Here is a 27,497-nt window from a genome sequence, read left to right as displayed (position 1 = left end):
GATCAGTTTCCATGGCAAAGAACAGAGGAATGCAGCGAGGCTGCCTGGAGTTGGGAAAAAGGGGTTGGAGAGGAGAAGGGAAGGTGCTGGGGTTGGTTTTACTGCTCACACCATTTCTGATCACCAGCACTGGGATTTAGAGGCATCAAACTGCAGGGTGGAGATTTAATGCATCTAAATACGCACCATGATCCGAGAATCATGGAATCGTGGAATGGTTCAGGATGGAAGGACCTTAAAACTCATCCACTTCCATCCCCATGGGCAGGGACACCTCCCACTGTGCCAGGGCACTCCAGCCTGGCCTTGGGCACTTCCAGGGATTCAGGGGCAGCCACAGCTGCTCTGGGAATTCCATCCCAGCCCCTCCCCACCATCCTAGCCAGGAATTCCTTCCCAATATCCCATCCATCCCTGCCCTCTGGCAGTGGGAAGCCATTCCCTGTGTCCTGGCACTCCAGGCCCTCCTGCCCAGCCAGCTCCCAGTGCCCAGGGCTGTTCCTGCAGCACCCACAGAGGGATGGGAAAATTAAATCAGAGAATCCCAGAACGGTTTGGGTTGGAAGGACCTTAAATCCCACCCAGTTCCACCCCTGCCATGCCCAGGGACACCTCCCACTGTCCCAGGTGGCTCCAACCTGGCCTTGGGCACTTCCAGGGGTCCAGGGGCAGCCACAGCTGCTCTGGGAATTCCGTCCCAGCCCCTCCCCACCCTCCCAGGGAGGAATTCCTGTGTAAACTAGAAGGAAGTCTGCTGCCATCGGAATTAACAGAACTAAAAGCAGGGTAATCCCCAAATCTTCACTTCTACTTGTGTGTCTAGAGAATAATATCCATCTATTTTCCATATTTACATGGAAACAGGCTCAGTTATGTGTTTCTAGTCTCACAATTAACTGAATAAATTGTGAAAGTTAAGGATTTAACCATAAAAGTTAAGGATTTAAGGCAGTTGTTGCTGGTTCTAACACAATCCAGCACTGATGAGATCCAAGCTGAACAGAACAACCTCAGTGGGAATTAAAAAAACCCAGAGAAGTTTGTTCTGGAGCTCTGACCCAGGAGTTTGTGGTGCGAAGTCCCCTCCGAGCTGTTTCCATGGGTTGGATGGAATCATTAAAGATGTTAATGCTGGAGGGATCCCGCTCCACCTGCAGTGGACACAGATCTGGAGAGTAGCAGGGCTACATTTCACCTTAATGGGGTTTAAAAAACAGTCTGAACAGCCTCCTTTAACCACAGACTTCCAGAAACTTTCAGGTGGTTTCCATATATTATACGAGGGATTTCTGGGATTTACAGAAGTGTTCCCGGAGGCTGGGCTCCAACTCCCTTAATTCTCCCCAATTTTCACCTCTGTTTCACAGTTTTGAAAGTCAGCAGATGATTCAGTTTCCATCTTTAGCCAGCTGAATATCCCAGTTCCCCACGTTTTCCTCGTGACTTTTAAAAAGTTGAGGAAAGAGGAAAAACACCCAACCTCTGGAGAGAGCCTGAAATAGAGGCAGCCCCAGAGCTGTTTCTAGGCAGTGTTTTGGCCAATGCCATCCATCAGCAGCAGGCCTGGAAAGCACTTTCCAGGTGTTTTATCCCCAAAAAATCAGCTTGAAAAAATCGGAATTTTTAGGATTTTATACAAGGGAGCCAAATGTCCCTGAAACCAACATAAAAAACTCTCAGTTTTTATACTGATAAGGGAGTTTAAAAATGAACAAAGTAACAGATAATTCACCAAGAAGAAAACTTCCTGAAGTTTATTGCTGCTTAAAAGCTTCCTGAAAAGTTGCCTTTTAAAGGAACAAAGGTAATAATTCCAAAATTAGGTTTAAGCTTCCCGAGGCTTCTGCAGGATTTGAAAATATGGAAGTGGGACAGGGGAAATAAGAAGAAATTCACCTTCACCCAAAATAAACCAGAAAAGAAAGCAGTGTTTCTTTTAGGGACAAGCTTAGGGAAATGGATTTCCCTCAAGGGGACCAAACGACGAGCAGTTTGGGACTAAGTGACACCGAGGTTTTCAGGAACGGGGAATTCTCTCAGCCTCTTCCTTCAGCTCCGAGAGGGGGAGTTACCAATAGCCAGAGTTTTCTTGTGACAGGAGTGAGGAGAATTCCTATTAATGCAACCCAGAGGGCAAAAAGCCCCTGTAAAAATTCCTGTTTCCCTGTGCAAGGTGCAAGAGCCCTTCCCTACCCCACGCCGAGGAATTCCTGCTCTTCCCTGGCTGGATGATGTGCTCAGGCTCTCAGTGCCACACGGCTCGTTGTGTAAATTAATAAACACCTCTAATTTACCGGGGGAAGTGCTGGGGGTGCCTCAAGAAGTGATCCTCAGTTTCCTTCAGTGAGGCTCCATCCTTTATTTGAATAGAAATAAATTACCCGAGGTCAAGTGGGACGAAATACAGAAGTGGTGGAGTCGGGGGGGTTGAACGGGGGATGTGGCACGTGGGGACGTGGCCAGAGGTGGCCCTGGCAGTGCTGGGGGGGGGGATCTCTCCCTGGACGAGAAGAGTGGAGGATAACAGGACTGAAGGGAGTCTGCCTGCTGGAGAGCAGCCACGGGAGGGACACGAGGTCTGGGAAGGGTCTGGGGGAGCCGTGCAGGAGCAGCTGAGGGCACTGGGATTGTTCTGCTGGAACAGGGGCACCTCCGATCTCTGCTCCCTGGGACAGGGACAGGAGCCAGAGAACGGCTGGAGCGGGGCCAGGGCAGGCTCAGGCTGGATTTTGGGAAAGGTTTTTCACCGAGAGGGTGCTGGGCACTGCCCAGGCTCCCCAGGGAATGGGCACAGCCCCAAGGCTGCCAGAGCTCCAGGAGCGTTTGGACAGTGCTGCCAGGGATGCCCAGGGTGGGATTTTGGGGTGTCTGTGCAGGGCCAGGAGCTGGATCAATGATCCCTGTGGGTCTCTCCCCACTCAGGCTATTCCATGATTTTATGAGGGTCAGTGTCCCAGCACAAGAAGCCTGCACACGCAGATTCCAGCTGTCGTTTGTGTCACGGAGCCACAGCAGAACCCTCAGGAAGAACATCGGGAAGGATACACACACACACACACACACACACGTACTTCATCATCTGCCTTTTGTATTGATACCCAGGCAAAAGGGGGGGAAATCATCCCTCAGAGCTCCTGCCCTCATTTGTCAGCCCCAAACCATCTGGTGGAGGCTCCACTGGCACCATGGTTGATCACCCTCCCCTCCAACCTGCAGCTGTTTGCTTTCCTGTAGATAAATATGTGCTTAAATAATGCGTCCTACCTAAGCCTGTCTTTTGTATTTTAATGTTCCCTTTGACAGCCGAATGTTTCCATCATGCCCAATAAACATCCTGGAGCCTGCCCCGCTCCTGCTTTCCGTGCACATCCAGGCTGCATTTCCTCCGCCTCACCTTCCACAGGCAGCGCTGCAGCTGCTCGTTATTCCCAGCACTTTCTGCAAGAGACTCATTTCCAGCAGATCATTTTTTTCCCCTTTAGAAGTCCATAAAACTGTTCTCCTTCCTGCCCACAGAGCCCCCGGTGCCTCAGGGCTGCCAGGGAGTGCTGGAGCTTTGTTCTGCATTCAGAGGGCGCCGAGGCTCTCCATGGCACGCTCCCTTTTTCCATGGGGTGGGAGTGGCTGCATCCCATTGTGGGGGTTGTCAGAAGGGTTTGAGGCTGAACTCACTCCAGACGTGCAGCACAACCAGGGAAAGGGGAACCGTGTCAGCCATTGTCCAGCAGGCACCGGCACTTTCATCCCTCCCTGTCCCTCGTCCTGCCGCGGTGACATCGTTGTAACACGGAGAGGAGGGTTCCGAGCCTCTTCCTCGGGCTGGTCACAGACCCTGCAGGTCCTGGGCCTTCTGGTGGCCTTTGTGTTTTGGTGCACGTCCGTGTGTTTTATTGCAGGGTGAGGAATCAGGAGGGGAACCCCATAATTATGGGAAATTAACGGATACTTAAATAGAGTCATGGGATGGCTAAGGTTGGAAAAGGCTTTTAAGGTCGGAAAAGGCCGTTAAGATCAAATCCAGTTGCCAACATGGCACCACCACCATGGCCCCAGGTGCCACATTCACACGTTGTTTGAACACCTCCAGGGACAGGGACTCCACCACACCCTGGACAATCTATTCCAATGCTTTACAACCCTTTCCATGGGGAAATTCCTGCTGCTGTCCACCCTGAGCCTCCCCTGGCCCAGCCTGAGGCCGTTCCCTCTCCTCCTGTCCCTGTTCCCTGCCAGCAGAGCCCGACCCCCCCCCGGCTGCCCCCTCCTGTCAGGGAGTTGTGCAGAGCCACAAGGTCCCCCCTGATCCCGCTTTTCTCCAGGCTGAGCCCTTTCCCAGCTCCCTCAGCCCCTACTGGGGCTCCAGACCCTTCCCCCACTCCATTGTCCTTCCCCAGCTTCTGTTTATACGAGTGGGACAACCCTCATGGAATGGTTTGGGCTGGAAGGGACCTCAGAGCCCACCCAGTGCCACCCCTGCCATGGCAGGGACACCTCCCACCGTCCCAGGGTGCTCCAAGCCCCGTCCAACCTGGCCTTGGGCACCTTGAAGACCCGTTGATTTGATAAAGGATAAAATTAGTTCAATTTGATGGAGATAAAAGAAAATTTTCTGTGTTGGGCTGCAGAAACAATTTAATGATTTCACTTTCCTGAACTGGAGGAGTTTCTCTAAAGGATTTGATGGCCCTTGATCTGCAACCCTGGGGCAAGAATCTGAGATTCTCAGCGTTCTAGAGCCCCTTTTGGTGACCCCCAGACAGTCTCCTGGCAGTGTGGTCCTTGTGTGACTGCACTGGGGCCACCCCACACAACAGAGCCCTGTATCCAAGGATTCCATTGGCATCAGCCCCAGCCAAAAATCCAGTAGGAAACTCATGGATTAGGGAAAGACACAATATAGGAAATAGGGAAATACTAAATATAGGAAATACTAAAGGTGGGAAAGATTTATTCCAATTGTTACATCACTCACACGTGCTGGCGGAGCAGCAAGGCCTGTCCTGCTGCTGCTGGGCATTGCTGGGAGCCCGTTTGGTGTCAGTCCTCGCAGTGTGGATGTTGTGGACGCCGTGTTCTCACCACCAGCTCTTGTGCTCCGCAGATCAGCTCCTCCTGGGCTGTCTCCATTTCCAAACACACACGGAGCCGCCGTGGCCACATGATGAGGGGAGTCATTTGGGGATAAAAGCTCTGTATTCATGTATTTAGCTTGTGGAAAAATCTGTCCCTCAATCTGTGCGAGATCTTTTTCTTGTTTGCTATTTTCCTTCTCCCACCCTTCATCTGTCACTCCTGTCTGGAGTACAAGCTCTGCAGGGCAAGGGCTCTCACTGAGCGCACGAGCGTCGGGTACCGAGAGCAGCTCCGGCTCTTGTCGAGGCCTCTGGGCACAGCAAACAGCAGATTTTGGATGATGAGAGGTTTATTTATCTTTAGATTTCTTCTCCCAGTATTTCACCCTCGTGCAGGCAGGGAGCAGGTCGGGATAGCACCTGGATCTCACGGGTGAAGCAGGCGCTGGGTGTTTATTCCAGGTGCCTGTGGTGGGTGTAGAGCCAGGAAAGGGAAAGAAATTCCTCCGACGAGGGTGGGGAGGGGCTGGGACGGAATTCCCAGAGGAGCTGTGGCTGCCCCATGATCTCTGGAAGTGCCCAAGGCCAGGTTGGATGGGGCGAGGAGCACCCTGGTCTAGGAAAGGTGTCCCTGCCATGTCAGAGATGAGCTTTAAGGTCCTTCCCAACCCAAACCCTCCGGAATTCTGGGATTATCCCATGTGAACAGCTGCAGCCCCGTGTTCCACCCAGGAAGTGCTGCGCTCTGAAAACGTGGAATTCCCTGTTGGCTGATCCCTTTGGACACACTGGCATCGCCTTTCCCTTACCCAGCTTAGAAAGCACCGGAGTGGCTGGAAGCCCTTTGGTTTGTGCCTGGCTGGGTGAGAGGTTGTCCAGAGGAGCTGTCTCTCAGTGACAGATATTCCCAAACCTGGCTCCCAGGGCAGATTTTATTGTCCAGAAGGATTTTTTGAACCTTTTTCTTTCCTTTCCCCGCATCACTCCGGCTGTGCCCCAGCCCGGAGCCGGCCCGAGAGGGCAGCGGCTGCTTTTGCTCGTTAATGTTCCTTGTGCCAGGTTAGGAACGAGACCGATTTGTTTGGCTTTGCCCAAAGCCCGGAGCCCGCCCAGCGTGAGCAGCGAGCCGGCTCCGCAGTCCAGGTGCTCTGCAGCCCTCTCCTGGCTGCATCCAGGAGCGCTCAGCTGTGCGGGGAAAGCGCTTCATTCCCGGCTGGATGTGTCTGAGCTCCGCTTTCCAGAGCTGTTCCCAGGCTCCCGCTCGGATTCACGCAGCCCGGGCCGTGTGTGGCAAGGACAGCTCTGGCTCCTGCCAGCTGCTCCAGAGGGATCTTGACGCCGCAGTGCCGGGGATGTTCCGGCCCGGACCAGTCCGGTGCGGCTCTCTGGGGGGACTTAGAAATGGGGCAAAACTCAGATTTTCTGCTTTCCCTCTCCACGATGAACACACAGCTCAGAGCATCTTTTTCATTATATCTTCACCATCTCGGCCGTGTATTTTCTGTCCCGAAAATTTTCTGAGATTTCACTGAATCAGGTTTGGATTGGACAGGACCTTGAATCCCATCCAGTGCCACCCCTGCCATGGCAGGGACAACCTTCCACTATCCCAGGTTGCTCCAAGCCCCGTCCAACCCGACCTTGGGCACTTCCAGGGATCCAGGGACAGCCGCAGCTTCTGTGGCAGCAGAGTTGTCTCAGGGTTGATCACTAAACCTCAGTTTCTGGTGTTTCAGTGCTCTCTCCTCTCCTGTCATACAGTGCCTGCTTCGCCAGTTGGTTTATTTGGGGCTTCTGTTTGGTTTGGGGGTTTTTTAGTGCCATCCAGACATTCCCTTCTGCTTCAAAATGCTCCCTAAACTACTGTTGCTCACTAATAATTGCCACTGTTTCATGTAACAATTGAATGAATTGCAAAGATTGCTAAGCCCAGGATATTCCCCACCCCATCTTTGTTCCAGTTTTCTCAGGGATTCTGAAATGCCTTTACCGATGATTCCCCTGCACACTGCAACACTTGCCCAGAGGAATGAAAAAGTCATTAGTTTTCTGTGGAGTATTAGAAGAGAATTCTCTCACTGGGGAATGTCCTTGCCTGCAATGCCGGACAGTCTCACATTCATTTTCTGCTCCCTTGATCTCTGCTACACAAAGATTCTGCAGAACGTGACTGAAGCATGAAGCCCTGTTTGTGATTAATTTTTTAAGGGTGTGATTGAGCCCCTGCCCTGCCGCTCCCGCTCTCCCTGTTTGCCATTCCGGAGCGTTTGGAGCACGGTAACGATGCTGCTGTCACCTCCCTCCTTCGCCTGTCAGAGATGAGCAGTGGCAGAACGTTTGCTCTGTCACCATGAAGAGAGGCTTCAGCAACACACGGAGTTGTAGCATTCCATATCCAAGGAGCTCAGGGATTTTTAGGAGCTTGGAGTCCTCGTTTGACTCTGCAGCATCTCGTTTTGACACAGGGACGTGGGGTGAGCCACGCAGCTGTAACTACCAGGAGTATCTGCGTAGTCGGGCACCCAGGGAACCTCGGAGGTGCAGAGAGATGGGCTGCTGGGATGAGCAGTATCACCCTCAGTGAGTGAGGAATTCCTGTGCTGGGATGAGCAGCATCACCCTCAGTGGGTGAGGAATTCCTGTTCTGGGATGAGCAGCATCACCCTCAGTGGGTGAGGAATTCCTGTTCTGGGATGAGCAGCATCACCCTCAATGGGTGAGGAATTCCTGTGCTGGGCCAGCAGCATCACCCTTAATGGGTGAGGAATTCCTGTTCTGGGATGAGCAGCATCACCCTCAGTGGGTGAGGAATTCCTGTTCTGGGATGAGCAGCATCACCCTCAATGGGTGAGGAATTCCTGTGCTGGGCCAGCAGCATCACCCTCAATGGGTGAGGAATTCCTGTTCTGGGATGAGCAGCATCGCCCTCAATGGGTGGGGAATTCCTGTGCTGGGCCAGCAGCATCACCCTCAATGGGTGAGGAATTCCTGTTCTGGGATGAGCAGCATCGCCCTCAATGGGTGAGGAATTCCTGTGCTGGGCCAGCAGCATCACCCTCAATGGGTGAGGAATTCCTGTTCTGGGATGAGCAGCATCACCCTCAGTGGGTGAGGAATTCCTGTGCTGGGCCAGCAGCATCACCCTCAATGGGTGAGGAATTCCTGTTCTGGGATGAGCAGCATCGCCCTCAATGGGTGAGGAATTCCTGTGCTGGGCCAGCAGCATCACCCTCAGTGGGTGAGGAATTCCCTTGCACAGTTTGTGTTCCCTGGGTTTGGCAGAGCTGGGAATGGGTTTGCTCCCAGGGTCAGGATGTGCTCCAGCCTCTCCAAGCTCTCTGCTGACTTCAGCCCATCGCCCTCAGGCAGCCCTGAGCCCAGAGCCTGCAGCCTTGGCCCCTGGCAGTGCCAGCCCCACCAGGCACCTTCCTGCCAATCTTCATCCCCTCAATTATTTTTCCTCCTTCAACATGAAACAGTCATTTCCCTCTGGCCCTGCCCTGCCCCAGCTCAGCTCCTGGTGCTGCCAGGCGCAGGGATTGTTCCTTCCTTTGGGTGGTGGTGACACAAATCCTCACCCCAATGGGAGTTCCACAGAGGAGTCACACCTCGGTACCCTTTGGAAAACCAGGGGGCTGCAGTTTCCTCCTGGCTGATGGAAGGGACACAGCCAGGAGGAGAGGGAATTCTGCTCCTGGATTCATGTTCCTGCCACGAAGTTTTTGCCACCTCACCAATACTTCTGCTGGGAGACAGTGGAGGCAATTAAAACCTTGGAACTTCCCAGAAATAGAACCCTGCTGGGACCTCTGGGACAAACAGGAGCTCCCTCCCGTGTCCGAGCAGCCGGAGTGCCGGCGGCTTCTGGCTTCTCTCCCCCTGGAGGGAATTTCTCTCCCTGTTTCCTCAGCAGAAATTACCAACTCCTTGGACTGTGCTCAGTTCACACTCGAGATGCTTTGCTTGCCTCTCCTCCCTGAGTTTCAGATGTTCCTGCTCGGCAGCTCTGGGCGTGGAGAGGCTGCTGAGCCCAGCCGAGCCCAGCTCAGGTGGAACAGCAGCAGCAGGAGCGTCTCTGTCATTTTCCCTCCACTCATCCCTTCCTTTGACACCCATTTTCTGTAAAGAACGACCCCTTGAGATGACTGAAAAACCCCAAATTATCTGCTCGCTTAGGCCAGGACTGAGCATTGAATTTCAAGTCACGGCAGGGCAGGATTTTGTCCTCTTAGAGTTTGGGGCTGGATATTATTTGTATTTTTAATATTGCCTTATTAAATGGAATTAGTGCCATTTACAAATGTGGCTTTAAGCAGTTTTTAATCAAAATGGGTTGAGACTCACCTGACTACAGCCAAAACCTTTTGGGTCAGGGACAAATAGATACCGGAGAAGGAAAAATTCCCGTTTCTTTCATCCCTTTCTTCTCACACTGTTTCAGTTTTAATCACCAGTCAAGACGTGCCTTGTTTCTACCTTCCCATGTCTTCAGGACAAAATATTGTGCAGTTTGAGTCATGTTCCCCCTGCCTTAGGAAACACAGTTTTGTTCTCTTGATGCACAGGATCAATGCACAACTTGAAACAGTATTTAAAAACCTTCGGAGAAGCCATCAGTTCCTGGACAGCTCTTTCGCAGCCCATCAATTCTGGGCAGATCTAATGAAAAGCAGGGTTTTAATATGAGACAGAGACTTACTCCACTCATTCTACAGCACCTTCATCTTTCACCGTGGCAGCAACATTATCAGATCTTCCTATTAAATCCTGGATTTATTTTTTGGGAGTAGTGGAGGTAACAGGTTGCCATCTTTTGGATCACTGCATGGAAGAGCAACTGCGCCGTTTCCTTTACTGCCATTATTCTTTTTCTGAAGAACGTGCCCCATTCCCCACATGATGCTCTGGCCCCGGATGTGAGGATGCTCCAGGCTCTGGAATACCATGGAAGGTCCAGCTCCATGGGATTTTGGGGCTGAAATGGCAGGAATTCAGCAAGCTGGGAGTGTTGAAGGTCAGGAGAATGCTCTGGGGGAGTTGTTATGGGATGCTTGACACCTGCTCTGCTCTTTCTTTGTGGTGCCTTGGGCTGGAGGCACCTTTGGCTTGGCCTGAGAGGCTGAGCTCAAACCAACTCCAGCTCTGCCATGAGTGGGGAGCACAAATTCCTGGGGGAAACAGAGCTTTAGGTGTCTAAATAAGAACTGAGTTGGCTTAAATTTTGGGAGCTCTGTGCATCTGGGCACCCAAAGACATGGAGAGGCTCCCAATGGGATTCTTTTGGACGTGGACAAGGAATTACTCCAAGGAGCTGCACCGTGTTTGAGGGACTCACTGCTGTCCCTAAGCTTTGCTGACCCCCCAGGCTTCCACCCCTATCGACTTCCATAGGAAACGATCCCAATGCACCCACAGCAATTATTAATGGCTTTCCAATTAGAATATCTGGAGAGTTTGTTTATTTGATCGGCCCTCCACGGCGGAAAATCGAAGGTTCCCGTGCATCTCACTCCGAGTTTTTCATCAGTGCGGCTTTTTGTCGGGAGCCAGACACGCCATAAAAAACAGATCAAGCCATTTAAAAGAAATATTTTGCCCGAGGAACAATAACAAGGCTTAGAAGGGTTTTTCTTCTTTCTGGGAGTTTCCTTTAGGGAAACCTTTTCATTTCCTGATTGAAAGATCAAATCTGCCCATGGAGGGAGCAGTGGGGTGTGGATGATTTTTCTCCTGATCTCTAGAAAAACACACTCAGTTAAAGAGTCCGTGGAGAGGTTCTGCTTTAAAGGGAAAGGCGTTTTTGTGATTGGAGAGAAGGATTAGGAATTTATCTGTAGGGAAGGGAAGGAAAGCTTCAAATCCAGTTCACAATGTCAGTGGAACTGTCAGGGTGATGTTCCAGGGTTTAAAAACCTGGAATGCACTCGGCAAGGGTGACCCAATAACTCATAAAATTCTCTCTTTGGTGAGGCCTCTAGATGGTTTAAAGTTGGTGAATATTTTCATCTCAAATTAGAAATTAATAGCTGCATTTTAATTCAGTTTGTATTAAATTGACCAATTTTATGAAGTATTATATAATCCCATAGATTCCTAAATTGCTTATTAGCAAGATATGCAATTTCTTGGGTTAATCTGCCTCTAATCACATCTAACACAATGATGTTTGTTTCATTCCTGTAGCTATTAATTATCAGTAGCCTTTTAATGAACTACAAATAAACCTTTAATAGGGCCTGGAGAGGGAACTGGGGGCTGCAGCATCTTTGTCCCGTGTCTCCTGTCTGTTGTTTCTCTACATTTTCTGTACCAAGGCCTCTCTTCGGTCAGTCCATGCCAATTTTGGGATCCCTTTTCCACAGAAATACAAGAATTGAATAAGATTCATGATCTTTTTGTAGAATTTAGGCTCCAAATTTCCACTGACACCAACTTTTTTCACTAGGACATGGTCTGAGACCTGCCAAAACAACCTTTTGCCTCCAGCTTAGATTTTTATAAGGAACGGGTTTCCGTTCCATACATTGAAGAAGCCAGCCTGTGCCCAACCCCATCACCCTGCAAAATATTCCAGGCTTGGCTCCAAAGACCGTGATTTAATCTTCAGACTGGCAGGATCCAAGTGAGTGGAGCTCAGGGTGGGACATGGAATCGCAGAATCCTGGGATGGTTTGGGTGGGAAGGACCTTAAAATCATCTCATTCCAACCCCTTGCCGTGGGCAGGGACACCTCCCACTATCTCAGGCTGCTCCAAGCCCAGTCCAGCCTGGCCTTGGACAGCTCCAGGGATGGCAATGGATACAGGATGCCCATAGGATCAATTTGTGGAATTATTACAGGTGGGCATTAGCGTAAGGCAAGGGAAAACAGCCTGCAGAGAAGGGAAGCCAAGGAGAAGTTGGGCTTTATTTAAGACAGGCTTAACTCTGTAAAGCACTTGGACTTACATTCCACTTTGTGTGTGTGTGCACAAGCACTCAAGAGATCAGGAACTGCCCCATCCCCAAGGAACTGACCAGGAACTGCCCCATCCCCAAAGAACTGACCAGGAACTGCCCCATCCCCGAAGAACTGACCAGGAACTGCCCCATCCCCAAAGAACTGGCCAGGAACTGCCCCATCCCCGAGGAACTGACCAGGAACTGCCCCATCCCCAAAGAACTGACCAGGAACTGCCCCATCCCCGAGGAACTGACCAGGAACTGCCCCATCCCCGAAGAACTGACCAGGAACTGCCCCATCCCCGAGGAACTGACCAGGAACTGCCCCATCCCCATGGAACTGACCAGGAACTGCCCCATTCCTGCAGAACTGACCAGGAACTGCCCCATCCCCATGGAACTGACCAGGAACTGCCCCATCCCCGAAGAACTGATCAGGAACTGCCCCATCCCCATGGAACTGATCAGGAACTGCCCCATCCCCATGGAACTGACCAGGAACTGCCCCATCCCCAAAGAACTGACCAGGAACTGCCCCATTCCTGCAGAACTGACCAGGAACTGCCCCATCCCCATGGAACTGACCAGGAACTGCCCCATCCCTGCAGAACTGACCAGGAACTGCCCCATCCCCATGGAACTGACCAGGAACTGCCCCATCCTCGAAGAACTGACCAGGAACTGCCCCATCCCTGCGGAACTAACCAGGAACTGCCCCATCCCCATGGAACTGACCAGGAACTGCCCCATCCCTGCGGAACTGACCAGGAACTGCCCCATCCCTGTGGAACTGACCAGGAACTGCCCCATCCCCATGGAACTGATCAGGAACTGCCCCATCCCTATGGAACTGATCAGGAACTGCCCCATTCCTGCAGAACTGACCAGGAACTGCCCCATTCCCAAAGAACTGACCAGGAACTGCCCATTCCTGCAGAGCTGACCATGAACTGTCCCATCCCTGCAGAAATGACCAGGAACGGCCCCATCACTGAGGAACTGACCAGGAACTGCCCCATCCCTGCAGAACTGGCCAGGAACTGCCCCATCCCCATGGAACTGACCAGGAACTGCCCCATCCCCATGGAACTGATCAGGAACTGCCCCATTCCTGCAGAACTGACCAGGAACTGCCCCATTCCCAAAGAACTGACCAGGAACTGCCCATTCCTGCAGAGCTGACCATGAACTGTCCCATTCCTGCAGAAATGACCAGGAACGGCCCCATCACTGAGGAACTGACCAGGAACTGCCCCATCCCCGTGGAACACCAGCCCTTGGTGGACGTTCAGCAGGCTGTCCTGGATTTCCTGGAGAAAACTGGCAGATGGTTGGTGTTCCTTGTGGAACTGCTGACTTTGGGCAGTGGCTCAGTGCCACGAGGGACCTTCCCTCCAGCCTGAAGCTGCCACCTCCTCCCTCAGTGCCAGGGGCAGCTGCAGAGACTGGGGATGTGATTTGGGAGGACAGAAGAGTGAGGAGGCACAGCCACGGATTCTGAGCGGCGGGAAGGAAATTGGAGGTGAGATTGCAGGAGGTTGATTGTGGGAATTGTACCTCCAGTTCCAGCTCCCCAGAGCTCCTGCTCCACCCTTTGTGCCTAACGGAGGCACCAGCCCCAGGTGGAGCTCCCCGTGGGCTCTGCAGCTCTCAGAAAACCTGGGCTAATTAAGGAGCTTGAAGGCTTTCACCTAAAACTGCAGCTGGCAGATTTCCTGAGCTGCTCAGATGTCCCAGGGACAGCTCCGTGACAGCAGAGCTCACAAACCCTCATCAGAGCCGAGCGCTCCGACACCCAAGTGCCGAAACGTTTTAATAAATGAGATTTTGATTTTTTTTTTATCAATATGAGCATTACCTGAGGAAACACAGACTGCAGAACAAAAGGCCTGTTCCAAAAAGCAGCCAGGCACTTCTGTGTTTGTTCCAAGTGGAAGCAGAACACACAGACCCGCTCATATTTCAGCACCGAGCTCAGAGCCTGCGTTTGTCCCTCGGAATGGGTTTGATGGGAATGTTTGATGAGGCAGTTTCCTGAACAGGGATATTTTTCTGCACTGACTCCAAAGGGATGTTCCAGGACTGTTGCCTGTGATTTTTCAGCGGCGGGAAATGCGCTGGAATTGTTTATCCCAGCTCTGTCTGCCTAATGTGCCCAATCAATCTGTCTCTGAGGTGAAGCCGCGTGCTCCGCTAATCGCCGTGCTACCACTGAACATCTTGCTTATTTTTACTCTAAATTATGATCGGCTTGGAAATGAACTCTGAATTTGATTTATCAACAGCTCTGATGCTAATTCACCAATGAAGTCATGGTGCTCTGAGACTAAATATTAGCACTAATGAGAAAACATTGCTTCCACGTTTTGTAACTCCGAGTTTCCCCTGCATATGGACAGCTCCTAAAGTTGCGTGTAATTAATTCATGTAATTATTAACTGGGCAAGCACTTCCACAGGAATCATCTTACCTGGATTAGAGATTACCAGCAAATGTGAAACCAGGCGATGTTCAACTACCAGAGAATATCCATGCTGCATTTTTATTGTTCAAAAAGGGCAATGTGTCCCCTGTGAGGCAGGGCTGGCTGTCCCATGGCAGCTCCCAGCAGGGGGGATGGAGCAGGTGCTGAGTTTTCCACCCAGGGTGTTCCTCCTCTTTGAAAACAGAGGCACCAGAATGGAAGGGTTTGAATTGCAGGGTCCAGACAGTGCCTGGATAAAGCCAAGGTGTCCAGACTGACACAGCTGAGACAGTCTGGGACTCAAACATGCATCATTTCCCTTGCCAGGATCCGGGGTTTAGGCTCCTGTGACAGCGTGAGCCTTTGCACCATCTCCTTTCAGGGATAAAATAAACTCCACTCCATCCAAACTTCTCCCCAGAGACTGCTGGGCTTGCCAGTCCTTGCACAGATTACACTTCTGTCTCCTGCTGGGAATGCTGGCAGTGAGTCACACAGACACCCATGGCCATTCCTGTGTCTCCACAAAGACTTTCCTGCTCTGCAGGACAATGGATGGGGAGGGATCCTTCTTCCAAACTGAGCATAAAGAACAAACTCATCGTATTTCCAGCACGGAAAAGAACTGTTCCCAAAACCCAGGCAGCCAAATTTTGATTTATCGGACACCAGGGAATTGTTTCAGCCCGAGATGGGTGATTGGGTCTGGCTGGAGTGCTTCTGGGTGAGGCAGAGTTCATCTCTGCCTGATCCTCGAGGAGTTTTCCCTGCAGTGAGGCTGCTGCTGTGGGCACAGAGGGAAATACTGGAGCAGGAGCTGCAGATGGTCCAAGAACTCAGTATTCCCTCCTGGAATTGCTTGATAGGGAGGTGCCACATCCTAGAGATCACATTGGTCTGGACTCCAGCTTGTCTGAGGTGTCCTGTTGGGAGGCAGAGCAAGGAATTAAGAATGGGTGAGAATGTTTAACAAAGGAGAGGTGAGAGAGAAGCACTCTGGAAATGAGGTCACTCGGTGCTCACTCAGACCCCAGCCCAAATCCTTTACAGCTCCCTGCTTCCAGTGGAAATAGGGCGAGGTTATGTCCCTACTGCTGTGCTTTCCAAGCTCCAGAATAAGGATTTTTATTGATGTTTGGCTAAAAATCTAGGGTTTGATGGCTGCACCTACAAAAAACAGAAGTCCAGGCTAAATTCTAATCTCTGACTAGTTTTAATAGAACTTTCCTGTGTGACGATCACAGCTAATTAACTCCCAGGTATTTTCAACCTAAGTAAAACTGCTGGTAAAATTCAGTGCAGTGTCAAAGGAATGTAAAAGACAAAGAATCCAAACTGCAGTGTGGGTCTGTGGATTTGGATGTTTGGATGCCTGAGGGTTGAGCTGAACATCGGTAGTGGCTGGCAGAGGAAAAGTGGGCAGGGGGTGTTGGGAAACACCTTTCCAATGCAGGCCAGAACCTCCCTGAATTTCAGGTGACACCTTTCCAATGCAGGCCAGGATCTCCCTGAATTTCAGGTGACACCTTTCCAATGCAGGCCAGAACCTCCCTGAATTTCAGGTGACACCTTTCCAATGCAGGCCAGAACCTCCCTGAATTTTGGGTGACACCTTTCCAATGCAGGCCAGGATCTCTCTGAATTTTGGGTGACACCTTTCCAATGCAGGCCAGGATCTCCCTCAATGTCAGGTAGCTCCAGCAACTCCAGTTGGTTTTGAGGGGAGCACTTGTGCTCCAGCAAAGCTGCTGAGCTGGGAACCTCTCCAGTGTCGCTTGGACTGTGACAGGGAGGATTTGCATTCCTTAAATTTCCACCGCTAAATCTTTTGTCTTCCTCCCGTGGCTGGGGATTTACGTAAATTGTGCTCGTAACAGGAGCTCTGGCTGAAGTGTGTGGCTGCTTGGATGCAACATTTATTATGTTTAGAGTGGAGATCTGTGGGGTGTGGGCTTGAGAAGTCAATACTGGGAAACTAATCCAGGCCTAGAGCCCAAACCCGCCCGAACACTCACAGCTCTCACAGGAGAATGACTCCAGGCTTTGCTTAATTAACTCTTTGCAGCTTTGGCTAGAATAATGAAATCATCATGGAATGGTTTGGGTGGGAAGGGACCTCAAAGCCCACCCAGTGCCACCCCCTGCCATGGGCAGGAACACCTCCCACTGTCCCAGGGTGCTCCAGCCTGGCCTTGGGCACTTCCAGGGATCCAGGGGCAGCCACAGCTGCCCTGGGAATTCCATCCCAGCCCCTCCCCACCCTCTCAGGGAAGGACGGACAGTGTGGCAGAGAATTCTACCTGGTGCACACATGGCCTAAACCCTAAATGTTCATCGTGTGTCGGTGACTTTGGAGCTCATTCTCATGCTGATTTGTGTTTTCCTGCCACAAAAACTTTTAGTACTTCAGGAAAGGATTGGGCAGTGCTGGTTTGAGAAATTAAAATGTGAATGAAAGAGAAAAACTAAATACAAAATTTTCAGAAAATGCTCTGAAGAGATACATCAGCCCAGAGCAGCTGTGGCTGCCCCTGGATCCCTGCAAGTGCCCAAGGCCAGGTTGGAGCACCCTGGGACAGTGGGAGGTGTCCCTGCCCATGGCAGGGGTGGCACTGGGTGGGCTTTAAGGTCCCTTCCCACCCAAACCATTCCAGGTTTCCATGTTAAATCCCTCCAGGGATGGGGACTCCACCACCAGCCTGTTCCAGTTCTTGAGGACACAATCCCAGGGCTGTATTTATTTGTCTGGAATTTTTTCTGCTGTTTTTTGTTTGGTTGTTGTTTTTTGTTTTTTGTCTCTTGGAGCCCAAAGCAGCTGAAAAGGCCCAGCTTAGGCCACAGCCAGGTTGTTTTAGTCCCTGCACAAATAGCCCTCACCTCAAAGAGCTCCAGACTCCAAGGACAAGCAGGGGCAGGACTGAAGCTTCTCATTTTCCAGCTCATAAAATGACTTGTGCAAGGTCACATCTGAGTGTCTCAGGTATTAGTTCCATAGCAGGAGTGAAAGAAAAAAGAAATTACCTCAGAAGCTGGAACAAAAACACTTCTAAAATTAATTCTCTGCAGCTTAGATGATTTCGAATATGTTTTGTTGATCTCTGAATCTGTAAAAATAGAATAGTAACAGCTTTGTGTAGAGTGAGCAGCATCATCAGGGTTTTCCATCGTTTCACAGGATGAGTGCTGGTACAGCTGTCCCCACGTTTGCAGCAGTTTCCACCATCAAGGCTGTGTCCTGGAAAAGCTTTGGGGGCTCAGGTGTCACCTGTGGTCACCTCGGTGTAAATAAAACCGAGCCCTCGTGTCTTCCTGCAAACGCAAAGTTATCTTCCGGGGAAGGACAGGGCTCTTTGTGGGACAGTCCTGGGCTCCTCCCTTTGACCAGGAAGGTTTGAATCGTTCTTGTGGTGTTTTCTTGATTCCAGAGGCATCCTAAGGGCTGTCAGGGGTGCCAGGGGCTGGTGGCATCTCTGCCTTCAGTCTTTACCAAGGACAGAGCTTCCCACAGTCATTTGACACCATTATTTCTTTAATTTCCCTTAGTGAAACCCAGGTCCCAAAAGAGGAAGAGGAAGAGCAGCGTGAGGGCCAGGCCTGAGAACCCCTTGCTGGGCCTCCTTATCCCAAAAAAGCTCTACAGATTAACCTGCAACATCCTGATTTTATTTAAGCTGCAAATTCACCTGATCCACCTGTTCTGTTTTATTTTTTACACTGATAAAGAACATCCACCCTCCCTCCACCCAGCGACCCTTACTGCTGTGATTTATATGTGCACAGACCTTGGAAGTGAAAATTAGCGAGAGATTCTATAATGCCACTGGAAAAGGGCTGCAAACCCCGTGTTTATCACTTTTTAGGGATGTTGTGGAGATCCCAATCCCTCTGACTCCGTTTGGAGCTCGCAGCCAGGCCTCAGGTGCTTAATGGGCTGTGTGTTATTGCTGCCGAGGCAGGACCTCCATCCCTCAGCTCTGCACAACACAAACAGTCCTTGGCTTTTATGGAATCATAAAGAGCTGCCTTAAAGCTGAGGCCAAACTCCGGCCTGACAGGAACTGGCACAGATATTGCTCTATCCAAGGGGACATCCAGGGTCTTGTGGATCCACTCGTGAGCACAGTTGTCCCACCAAATTCCCCCCAGCAGCTTGTCCTCCGCATCCCTGCTGCTCAGCTGGCATGTCAAATCATATTCGCAGCTGAATTCCAGCTCTTGGAAGGATTTTGGGATCTCTCCAGCGTTCTGCAGGGGATCCACATCAAGAGGAACTCTGACCCTGCAAAAGTTCCCAATTAGCCTCAACGCCTTTGCTTTTTCCATGCTTTTTCGGGATGAAGAGCACCGGGCAATGAAAATTTGGGAGAAATTAGCTCTGTGGTCTTCACTTAAAGTTCAGCCTGGAAAATCAAAAGGCATTTGTTCCAAGATTGGATTATGTGTAGGATATCTCCAGCTATAATGAGCTCAGGTTTGCTGGCAGCGTTAGAATCAACTCTCGCCTCTCTCTCTCCTGCCGTGTGTGTTTTTCTCCCTCAGAGCATATTTCTTTCGACTTGATCAGCTCATCTCTTGCAGATGATAAAATTATCTGCAAAGATTTGTATCTGATGTTGTGCCATAAATCATATTTAGTCGTAGGATTAACATTTGCAAGCGTAGAATATTTATGGAAGGAAAAAAAAAGGAAAAAGCAGGTGGGGGGCTGGCAGTTTCTGAGGATTTACATAAGGGAGAGCTGGGATTCAGGATGGATCTGGCAGCGTTTGGAAATACATTTGTACGAGGTGTGGATGTGCTCAGCTCTGGTGAGCAGCAGTGGAGCTGCTTTCATTGTGTTTATCTTGGGGAGGCTGGAAGATAAAGAACGCAGGGAATCGTGACCTTGGGTGAGCAGCTTTGTCCTGGCAGCAATAAACAGATGTTCCAGCTGTGCTGGCACCAAGGAATAACCCGTGTTCCAGCTGTGCTGGCACCACCCCGCTGCCAGCTGGGTCTGCCTTTGATATTCCCAGGCTGGTCTGGGCACTCCGGAAATGCTCAGCTCCTCTCCAGGCACTGGAAAAAGGGGACAGTTTTTGGGAGCTGCTGGCTTTACAAACCCCTTGGTTTGTTCTTCAGAGCCAGGTTGTCCAAGAGAGCCAGAATGGAGCAGTCTGAACATCTGCCCACACACTGGGAAAGGGAGGGAGGGAGGGAGGCAGAGCAGCTCCCTCTGCTCTGGCTCCAGCACTGCCAGGTAGGAGATCCATCCAGGAGTGGGGACCCATAGCACAGACCGCGGAATCCTGGAATGGTTTGGGTTGGGAGGGACCTTAAAATCATCCCATTCCACCCCTGCCATGCGCAGGGACACCTCCCTCTATCCCAGGGTGCTCCAGCCCGGCCTTGGGCACTTCCAGGGATCCAGGGGCAGCCACAGCTGCTCTGGGAATTCTATCCCAGTCCCTTCCCACCCTCTCAGCCAGGAATTCCTTCCCAATATCCCATCCATCCCTGCCCTCTGGCAGTGTAAAACCACCATCCATATAAAGAGTCCCTCTCCCTCCTTTTTATCAGCCCCTTGAGGCACTGGAAGAGGCTCTAAGATCCCCCTGGAGCATTTCCTCCTCCAGGCTGAACAACTGCAGCTCTTCCAGCCTGGCAGTGCTGCTCCAGAGGGACCTGAATGTGCTGCAGGGAGCTGGGAACCCTCAGGGGTTTCTCCTGTGGGCTGATCCCGGGGGGTTGAGGCCGCGTTGGGATTTCTGGTGATGCTGCACGAACACGAGGCTCAGCCCGGTGCTGATGGTTGCTGTTCTTTGGTCCCGTTTTTTGGTGCAGGTCCCTCACCACATGAAGACTTTACCCTACTACAGCTACGACCAGCCCATGATCGGCTACTGCCAGGCCCACAAGCCCCTCCACGTGAACAAGGGCTACGAGACGGTGTCCCGGGAGCAGGCGGAGACCTCCAACCTGGACCTGGGCCGGGACCGCAGCTTCATTGCCACCATCGCACGCTCCGCCGCCCCCGCCATCTACATCGAGAGAATACCCAACTAACACGAAGCCACCTCCGGGGGACAGCTCTGGGAGGGACCTTTCGTCTGGGAGGAGACCAGGCAAGGCGCTAAAACCCCACCATTCCAGCGGCAAACGTTCCGAGGGCAGGGGATGGTCGCGGCCTCCGCGCACCGCGAACGCCGGCGTGCGGAACACACGCCGAGAACTTCAGGATTTTCTTTGCTTTAAACTTTCAAACAAATTCCTCAATGTAAATATTAAAGAGAGAGATTGTCGAGTTCTTATTAAAAAGAACAACAACAACAACAACAACAAATAGATTTCACTCTAGCTACATAAAGGGATGGATTAAGAGTTTTGTTTGTATATTTGATTTTTCTACATTGCACGGTTCCAGGGAAGGAGAACCACAGGTAAAAATAAACGGGGTGGGGAGGGCGAGGCTCTGGGGAGGGTCAGCCATGTTCCCTTATTAAGTGTTTATTACAAAGATCCGTTGACTATTTTTGTTCTTTTTAAACCAACAAAAGATAGCTCTATATTTTGTTTTTTCCTTTCGGGGATTGGTTTTTTGGGTTGGGGTTTTTTTTTTTTGGTTGTTTTTCAAGTGGTCGAGCATTAATATTTCAACCTTCAGACATGGGCATTAAAGCTTATGTTGAACCAAAAGGACCTTGGCAATTGATGCAGCAGAAACAAAGAAACTCGGGTGCATGTACATTTAAGACACAGGCTGTACACTATGGAGGGGGCTTTTGATTTTTTATCTTCATTGTGCTTCATTGTTGACACTCTAATACCTTTACGGGCTCTAAAAAAAAGGGGGAAATACTGCAACGGAGTCACGACTCAGATTTCCAGGCCAGTGGTGCTTGTTAAGCAAAATTCACGGACGTTTGGGAACCAAAATGGAAGTGAAGCGCTTGAAACGGATCAGAAGGAAAATCTTTTAAAGAGCATTTAGTGCAACTCACTGGCTGACACAATTTCTAAAACACAGCAGAATGTGTAACGTTGTTTTTTGGTTTGGGTTTTGGTTTTGGTTTGGTTTTTTTAATTAATTATTATGATCAGTTAGTTTTTGTGTAGTTTTTATCAATAAAATGACAACAACAAACAACAACAAAAAAAAAAGTGATGGAAAAAAAAATAAACATATTATTTTGTGGTTGGGACACCACAACCAAGCTACTGTTTGAATGATTTCTCTGGGTGTGGGACATGGGGACTCCGTGGACAGAGGGGACAACGCTGGGTCCTGTTTCTCCCCCCTTGGAAGGAAATCAGGGAATTGTTCTGAATTTAAACAACCTGAGTCTGGAGAAGCTCAATTTATTTGGTTTGTCTGAAAAAAGAGGTGGTTTGGGGCCTGGGGGAGGGGAATAGAGGGAAAACAACTTTCTTTTTTAACTAAAAGTTGGGTTTTTAATCAGAAGAGAGGTTTTTCATCTGCAAACCTGAACTGGAGCTAACCCAACTCAGATCAGAACACAAGGGATGAGTTTTTATCTGGAGGGGGAATAACACATCAACAACATTTAGGATAGAATGCATTTGGTGATTATTTCAAGTATTTCTTTGGGTGTGTTATGAGAAGTCTTGGCCACAAGGATGAATGAGTTCCTGCAAGCGCTGAGTGCTGTCTCATAAATACAATATTCTATTGTCTCCTGTGTTTCTCACCTGGAAAAGTGATTTATTTTTCCCTGGAAGGCAAGGAAGGATGTGGGTGGATGTGCTGGGCTGCGCAGGGAGGTGTGGACACACGGAGTCAATGTGATGCATGGAAGGTAACGCATTTAGAATTAAATGTTGGGCGGGAAATAAAGAGCAAATGGAGCGAAAATCCAGGTGAGGAGTTTGCAGATCAGATCTCCTGAGATCTGCCAGCCTTGGCAGTGCCACGGATGGAGGGAAAAAGCTGCTCCAAACACTTCAAATGGAGTTTGAAACACTGACCCATGGAGCTGAAAATGGAAGAGCTTCCATCCATTCCTGGTAGCTCCAGGTCAGCAGGAGGATGCATTCCAAGAAATATCCAAAGGGGAATAGCATTCCCATGCTCCTGAAAGATGAAAATGGAAATATTTTTATTGTCAGGATCATTAATATGATTAATTGGCAGTTGTATAATCCAGGTTTAATTTTTAAGAGGATCATTCTGTGTCTGCCAGGACCCAGGAAGGAAATGTCATCCAGAAATATTCATTGTCTTGGTGTGTTTTTCCTTAACCCCCCACCTGCTGGGCATGTGGATATTGGAGAATATATTGTTTATTTTTTAATTCCATTTATAATTGTCTTGAATGCAGCTTCCCCTCGTGCTCTGGGAAAAGCTCCTGAAAAAACTCCTGAAAATTAAACAAACTCCCCCTTTTTCATGTCCTTATTTCAAAATAACCTAATTTTAGCATCGATTTGGAGGATGTTTGGAACTGACATTAGATTACAGATTTTCTTGGCAATTAGTGGGAATTGTGGGAACAAAGTAAACTCCTGTGGGCTCAGTCTCTGGGTGAATTCATGGTTTTCTGCCTGAAATGTTGCCGGGTTTCCTCTGTTTATACCCTGATGCCAGTTTGGGTAAGAACCCCATAACTCCTGTTTGTATCCTTAAAAATTAAGGAGAAAAAGCTCCAAGAATGAGTTGAAGGCTGAAGTTAAACCTTCCTCAAGTGCTAAAGGTCCTGAGGAGCCAAAAATTTGTGTCCTGGATTGCTCTGGATCAAAGCAGAAGCCATTGGACCGAGCTCAAGTGATCAGACCAAAAGGGCTCTTTACAAGCTGATGGGGGGCTCCAGATTTAACAAAAATTGAAATTTTAACTCTCCTGCCTGCAATTAAAGCCAAAGAAATTTATATAAAATTTGCTCTTCATTATTCCAGAAGCCAAGATTAATGTGTTGACCTCCAGCCTTTTGTTATGAGTTTTATATTTGTTGTTTTGTTTTTAAAGTGTCGGTTCCTGGATTCATGTGATTCTCTTGCACCTTCAGCTTCAATCCGTGTCCCAACTCTCCTTAGGGAAGGTCTTTCTATTCCTCTTCACACAGCTCTGGTGAGGGAAGTGGCTGCTCTGCAAGAGAGGATGGAGAAACTCGCCAGATCTCCAGGTAAGACCCCAAAATTAAACTTTGATGCTGTTCCCAGTGATTCCTCTCCCAGCAAACAGCAAAAGGGGCGTTAATGAAGGGGCCTCGCTTTGGTGGCACCACGGAGGTCACAGAGCCCCCAGAGGAGCTGCTGAGCTGTGAGCTCCGTGCTCTGCAAGAAAACAGCAACCGATGGGACCAAATACCAGGTTTTTGGAAGACTTTTCGGGAAAATTGGCTCCTGCTTTTCTCCCTCACTCAAAACCATCTTCCAGCTGTCCATGGGGCACTGAAATTCTCCTGTCCTGGGAATGCTGGGGTGGGATCTGCATCCCAGAGGCTGTCGCAGCCCTTCTCCTGTTCAGAGTTATTTCCAAGGCTGGCAATATTTTGCTGTGAGATTTGAAAATCTTTCGGAATAAGCTGCCCTTTTCCGTAATGAATTGCAAGTGTTCCGAAGATTGATAAACACCATTTCATCCTGACTCCCTACTGGAAAAAGTCCCTGAAGGAATTTGGCACGTTGGCCATGGCAAATCTAGTGCTTTTATAGATATTTTCAAGCTGCATGAAGATTTAAGGGTCTAATGCAGTGTGTATTGAAAGTTATTAATTTTGGGGTGGTTTTGGCTCCTTTAAATGTCACTTGTCACTTTTAAAGCTGTAGAATGGAAGGGGGGGTTGGTGGGGCTGTGAGTCCATCAAGCTGGAACCTTGCCTTAAATTAAGAAAAATAAATTACCTGTCTGATATTAATGCCTTCCTCATAAGAGTGGGAGCAATAAAGAAGGCTCGGACTGACTTGGAGTTTGGGCTTGTCAGAGGGCAGGAATTAAGATCTTTCCTTGATCCCCAGAAAATGGAGGAACACAGATTTCAGGGACACACCAGCCATTCCTCAGGGCAAGGGCAGGAAATGTTCTGATCCCCGCAGACTCTGCTCGTCACTGGGAAGAGGAGACTTGAGTATCTTGATTTTAAAAAGTGTCATTACCAGCGGCAAATAAGAATAAAGCAGCCCCTTTTGGGGGAGAAGCTGCAAGTTGCCCCATCCCTGGAAGTGTCCAAGGCCAGGTTGGATGGGGTTTGGAGCAACCTGGGATAGGGGCAGGTGTCCCTGCAAGGGGTTGGAAATGGATTTTTCAGGTCCCTTCCAACCCAAACCATTCCATGATTCTCTGATTAAAAACATTTCAGCCTGACCCCACACTGTGAGGGTTAAACAGAAAACCTCAGAAGGGTCAATAAGGAAATCCCTGGAAGTGCCCAAGGCCAGGTTGGAGCCAGCTGGGATAGTGGGAGGTGTCCCTGCCCATGGCAGGAGTGGCACTGGGTGGGCTTTAAGGCCATTTCCCACCCAAAACATTCCAAGGTTCTGTGATCCCATGAATTATTTAGGTGACTTCAACAATTAACTGAGCAATATCTTTATATAATTTAATGTTTATCAAAGTTGCAGGATTGAACTACAGGTAAGACAAGTTCTCTAAACAGGCACAATTAAACTGCCAAGTCCATCCACGCTTCTTTTAGTAATTTCTGGATTTTTTTTCCTCCAGGATTTACCCAGAATTGGGCAGGAAAGGAACAGAGTCATTCCAAACTCAGCAGCAGCACCTGCAAGGCAGCCTTGAGTAAGTCAGGAGTTACTGCCTCTCTCCCAGGTGAGGTGCAGGTGCTCAGCTGCCACCTGGCCGGGGAGCAGATCCCGTTCCTGTGGCATTCCTATGGAACTGTGGGAAAAGAGTGGAGCAGGGGTCCTGCAGGAGCTTGGGGGGTCCTGCTGCCTCACTTCTGTGGAGTCTCTGCTTTACTGAGACACTTCAGGAATGCATTTAACCCTTCCATTCCTTCCTGGCTGTAAGTGGGAGCTTTCCAATGCCGAGCCTATACCTTAAACCCAGCTCTTTGCAAGCTTGGTCTCGGTGACAACTTTTGGTGTGAGTGAGACAGAAATCAGTGACAAAGTCAAACCAGGCTCTGTGCCTGCCCCCCTCCCCTGCCACCCCCCAGTGATATTTTGTGTATTAAAAAGGCAAAGGAAAATCAAGTTGATAAGGCACAAACTCCAGCAGCTCGTGACTTTCAATCAGTGCCTCGGGCTCCCCAGTGCTCTGGAGGGCTCTCGTTGCTAAAAGGGTGTGCTCGGAACAGCAGGATCCAGGGCATCTTGAGAGGCTGATGAAGGAGGGAAAAGAAAGCATTTTCCTCCCAAATTCTCCTGAGATTTAGGGTTGAAAGAGAGGGCAGGTTGGCAAACACAGTGATGTCAGTGTTCTGCTGGGATAGAGAATGTGGTCACAATACTTTAGAGCGAAATACATCATAAAAGTCATGTCATAAAATCATAGAATGGCCTGGGATGGAAAATCCCTTTTAAACTCCTCTGTTGGACAAAGGGAGCAACACTCCCATAAACTGTTGATGATATTCAAGTTGTAATTTATAAACAGTCTCCTCAAACATTGTGGTATTTGCAATGTATTTATATCATATTATGTAAGATAAATGGCTGGCAAACATTCATAAAGTATTTATTGGACATGCCACTGTTTGTTCAGTGATTTATAAATCAATGCTGGAAAATGGGAAGTGGTGGCAGAGTTTCAGATAAATTCGTTGCAAAATATTTGCTGTGCATCAATAATTCTGATATTAATTAGTTTAGGCTTTATCTGCAAGTGCCTTGGGAATGATTTACAGTTCACTTTCTCTCCAGCCCCATGCTTGAGGGGCTGGAATTCCTGCTCAGGCTGGGGCCAGGCCTGGCTGTTCACAGTCCCAGTTCTGCCCAGAGCTGGACCTGCCCCTGGTTTGTGCATCGTCCTTGGAGACCCCTTGGAGCAGGATTGGGATCGGCAGGATAACCCTGAGTGTCTCCAGGAATGAGCTGTTCCCTCCCTCTGCTCTCCCTGCAAGACTAAATCATGGAATCCTGGAATGGTTTGGCTTGGAAGGACCTTAAATCCCACCCAGTGCCAACCCTGCCATGGCCAGGGACACCTCCCACTGTCCCAGGCTGCTCCAGCCTGGCCTTGGGCACTTCCAGGGATCCAGGGATCACTACAGCTGCTCTGGGAATTCCATCCCAGCCCCTCCCCACCCTTATCCCCCTCATTCCTTCCCAGTATCCCATCTATCCCTTCCCTCTGGCAGTGGGAAGCCATTCCTGGTGTCCTGTCCCTCCAGGCCCTTGGAAATTTCCTCTCCATGTTTCTTGCAGCTCCTTCAGGTCCTTGAAGGCCACAGTGAGGTCACCCCAAAGCTTCTCCTCTCCAGGTGAACAATCCCAGCTCTCCCAGACTTTCCTCGCAGCAGAGCTGCTCCATCCCTCTGCGCACCCTGAGGCCTCCTCTGGGCTCTCTCCAACCTGTCCATGACCGAGAAGAGCTGGAAACACCGAGGGTGAACCCTCAGAGGGCACCTCACAGAGGTGCTGAGCCTGCTGGAAAGCTGGGAGTGGTTTAAGCCCATCCTGTGCTTTCTGGAGAGCTTTGGAGGTCTTAGAAAACATTCTGTAGACACTGAATTATTAAAACATGTTTAAAAGAAAGTTTAAAGTTGCCTCACCAAAGGGTTTTTACATTGATTGAAAAGAAACACCCCAAATTTGCAGCAGCTTTTTAAGACCCAGGTGAGGGTCTTAAAAGGTTTGTTAAGCTTGGTTTAGTGGTTGAATCCCTTCATCAGGAGCTTATCACAAGCTCCTTGCTCTGCTTGGGGGGGCTCTGGTCACCTCCTTCTCCTTCTAAAATCAGCTAAAATAAGGAGGTATTAATCTTTAAAGAACTGGCACTGCCCCTGGTGAGATGCAAATGCCTCCTGGTTTATATTTCTCTGTGCAAATTAGTTCTGAAGTAGTGCTTGAATTTCATTCTGGTCCAGCGATCAGCGTGGGGCTCTTGTTGCTTAAACTCATTA

The 27,497-nt window shown here is 49.8% G+C and overlaps 1 protein-coding gene and 1 long non-coding RNA gene across 3 annotated transcripts in view; both read left to right on the top strand.

Annotated features, from left to right (window-relative positions):
- LRRTM4 (leucine rich repeat transmembrane neuronal 4) overlaps nucleotides 1–21,673 on the top strand; it is a 200,100-nt gene extending 178,427 nt beyond the window's left edge. The window contains exon 3 of one of the 2 annotated variants that reach the window (XM_032091977.1): nucleotides 20,302–21,673. In XM_032091977.1, coding sequence (XP_031947868.1) covers nucleotides 20,302–20,523 — 222 coding nt within the window. In that variant the 3' untranslated portion in view covers nucleotides 20,524–21,673. The remainder of the gene's footprint in view (nucleotides 1–20,301) is intronic. The other variant, XM_032091980.1, reaches the window with a different exon arrangement.
- Nucleotides 21,674–21,884: 211 nt separating this feature from the next.
- Nucleotides 21,885–26,123, top strand: LOC116435645. The gene is made up of 2 exons (XR_004236806.1): nucleotides 21,885–23,597; nucleotides 25,136–26,123. It is a non-coding gene; the product is annotated as an uncharacterized LOC116435645 (long non-coding RNA).
- The last annotated feature ends 1,374 nt before the right edge of the window (nucleotides 26,124–27,497 follow it).

This window comes from Corvus moneduloides, chromosome 27, assembly GCF_009650955.1.
Source record: "Corvus moneduloides isolate bCorMon1 chromosome 27, bCorMon1.pri, whole genome shotgun sequence".
NCBI lineage: Eukaryota > Metazoa > Chordata > Aves > Passeriformes > Corvidae > Corvus > Corvus moneduloides.
The sequence above is the reverse complement of the archived record's forward strand: the minus strand, read 5'-3'. Positions and strand labels throughout refer to the sequence as shown.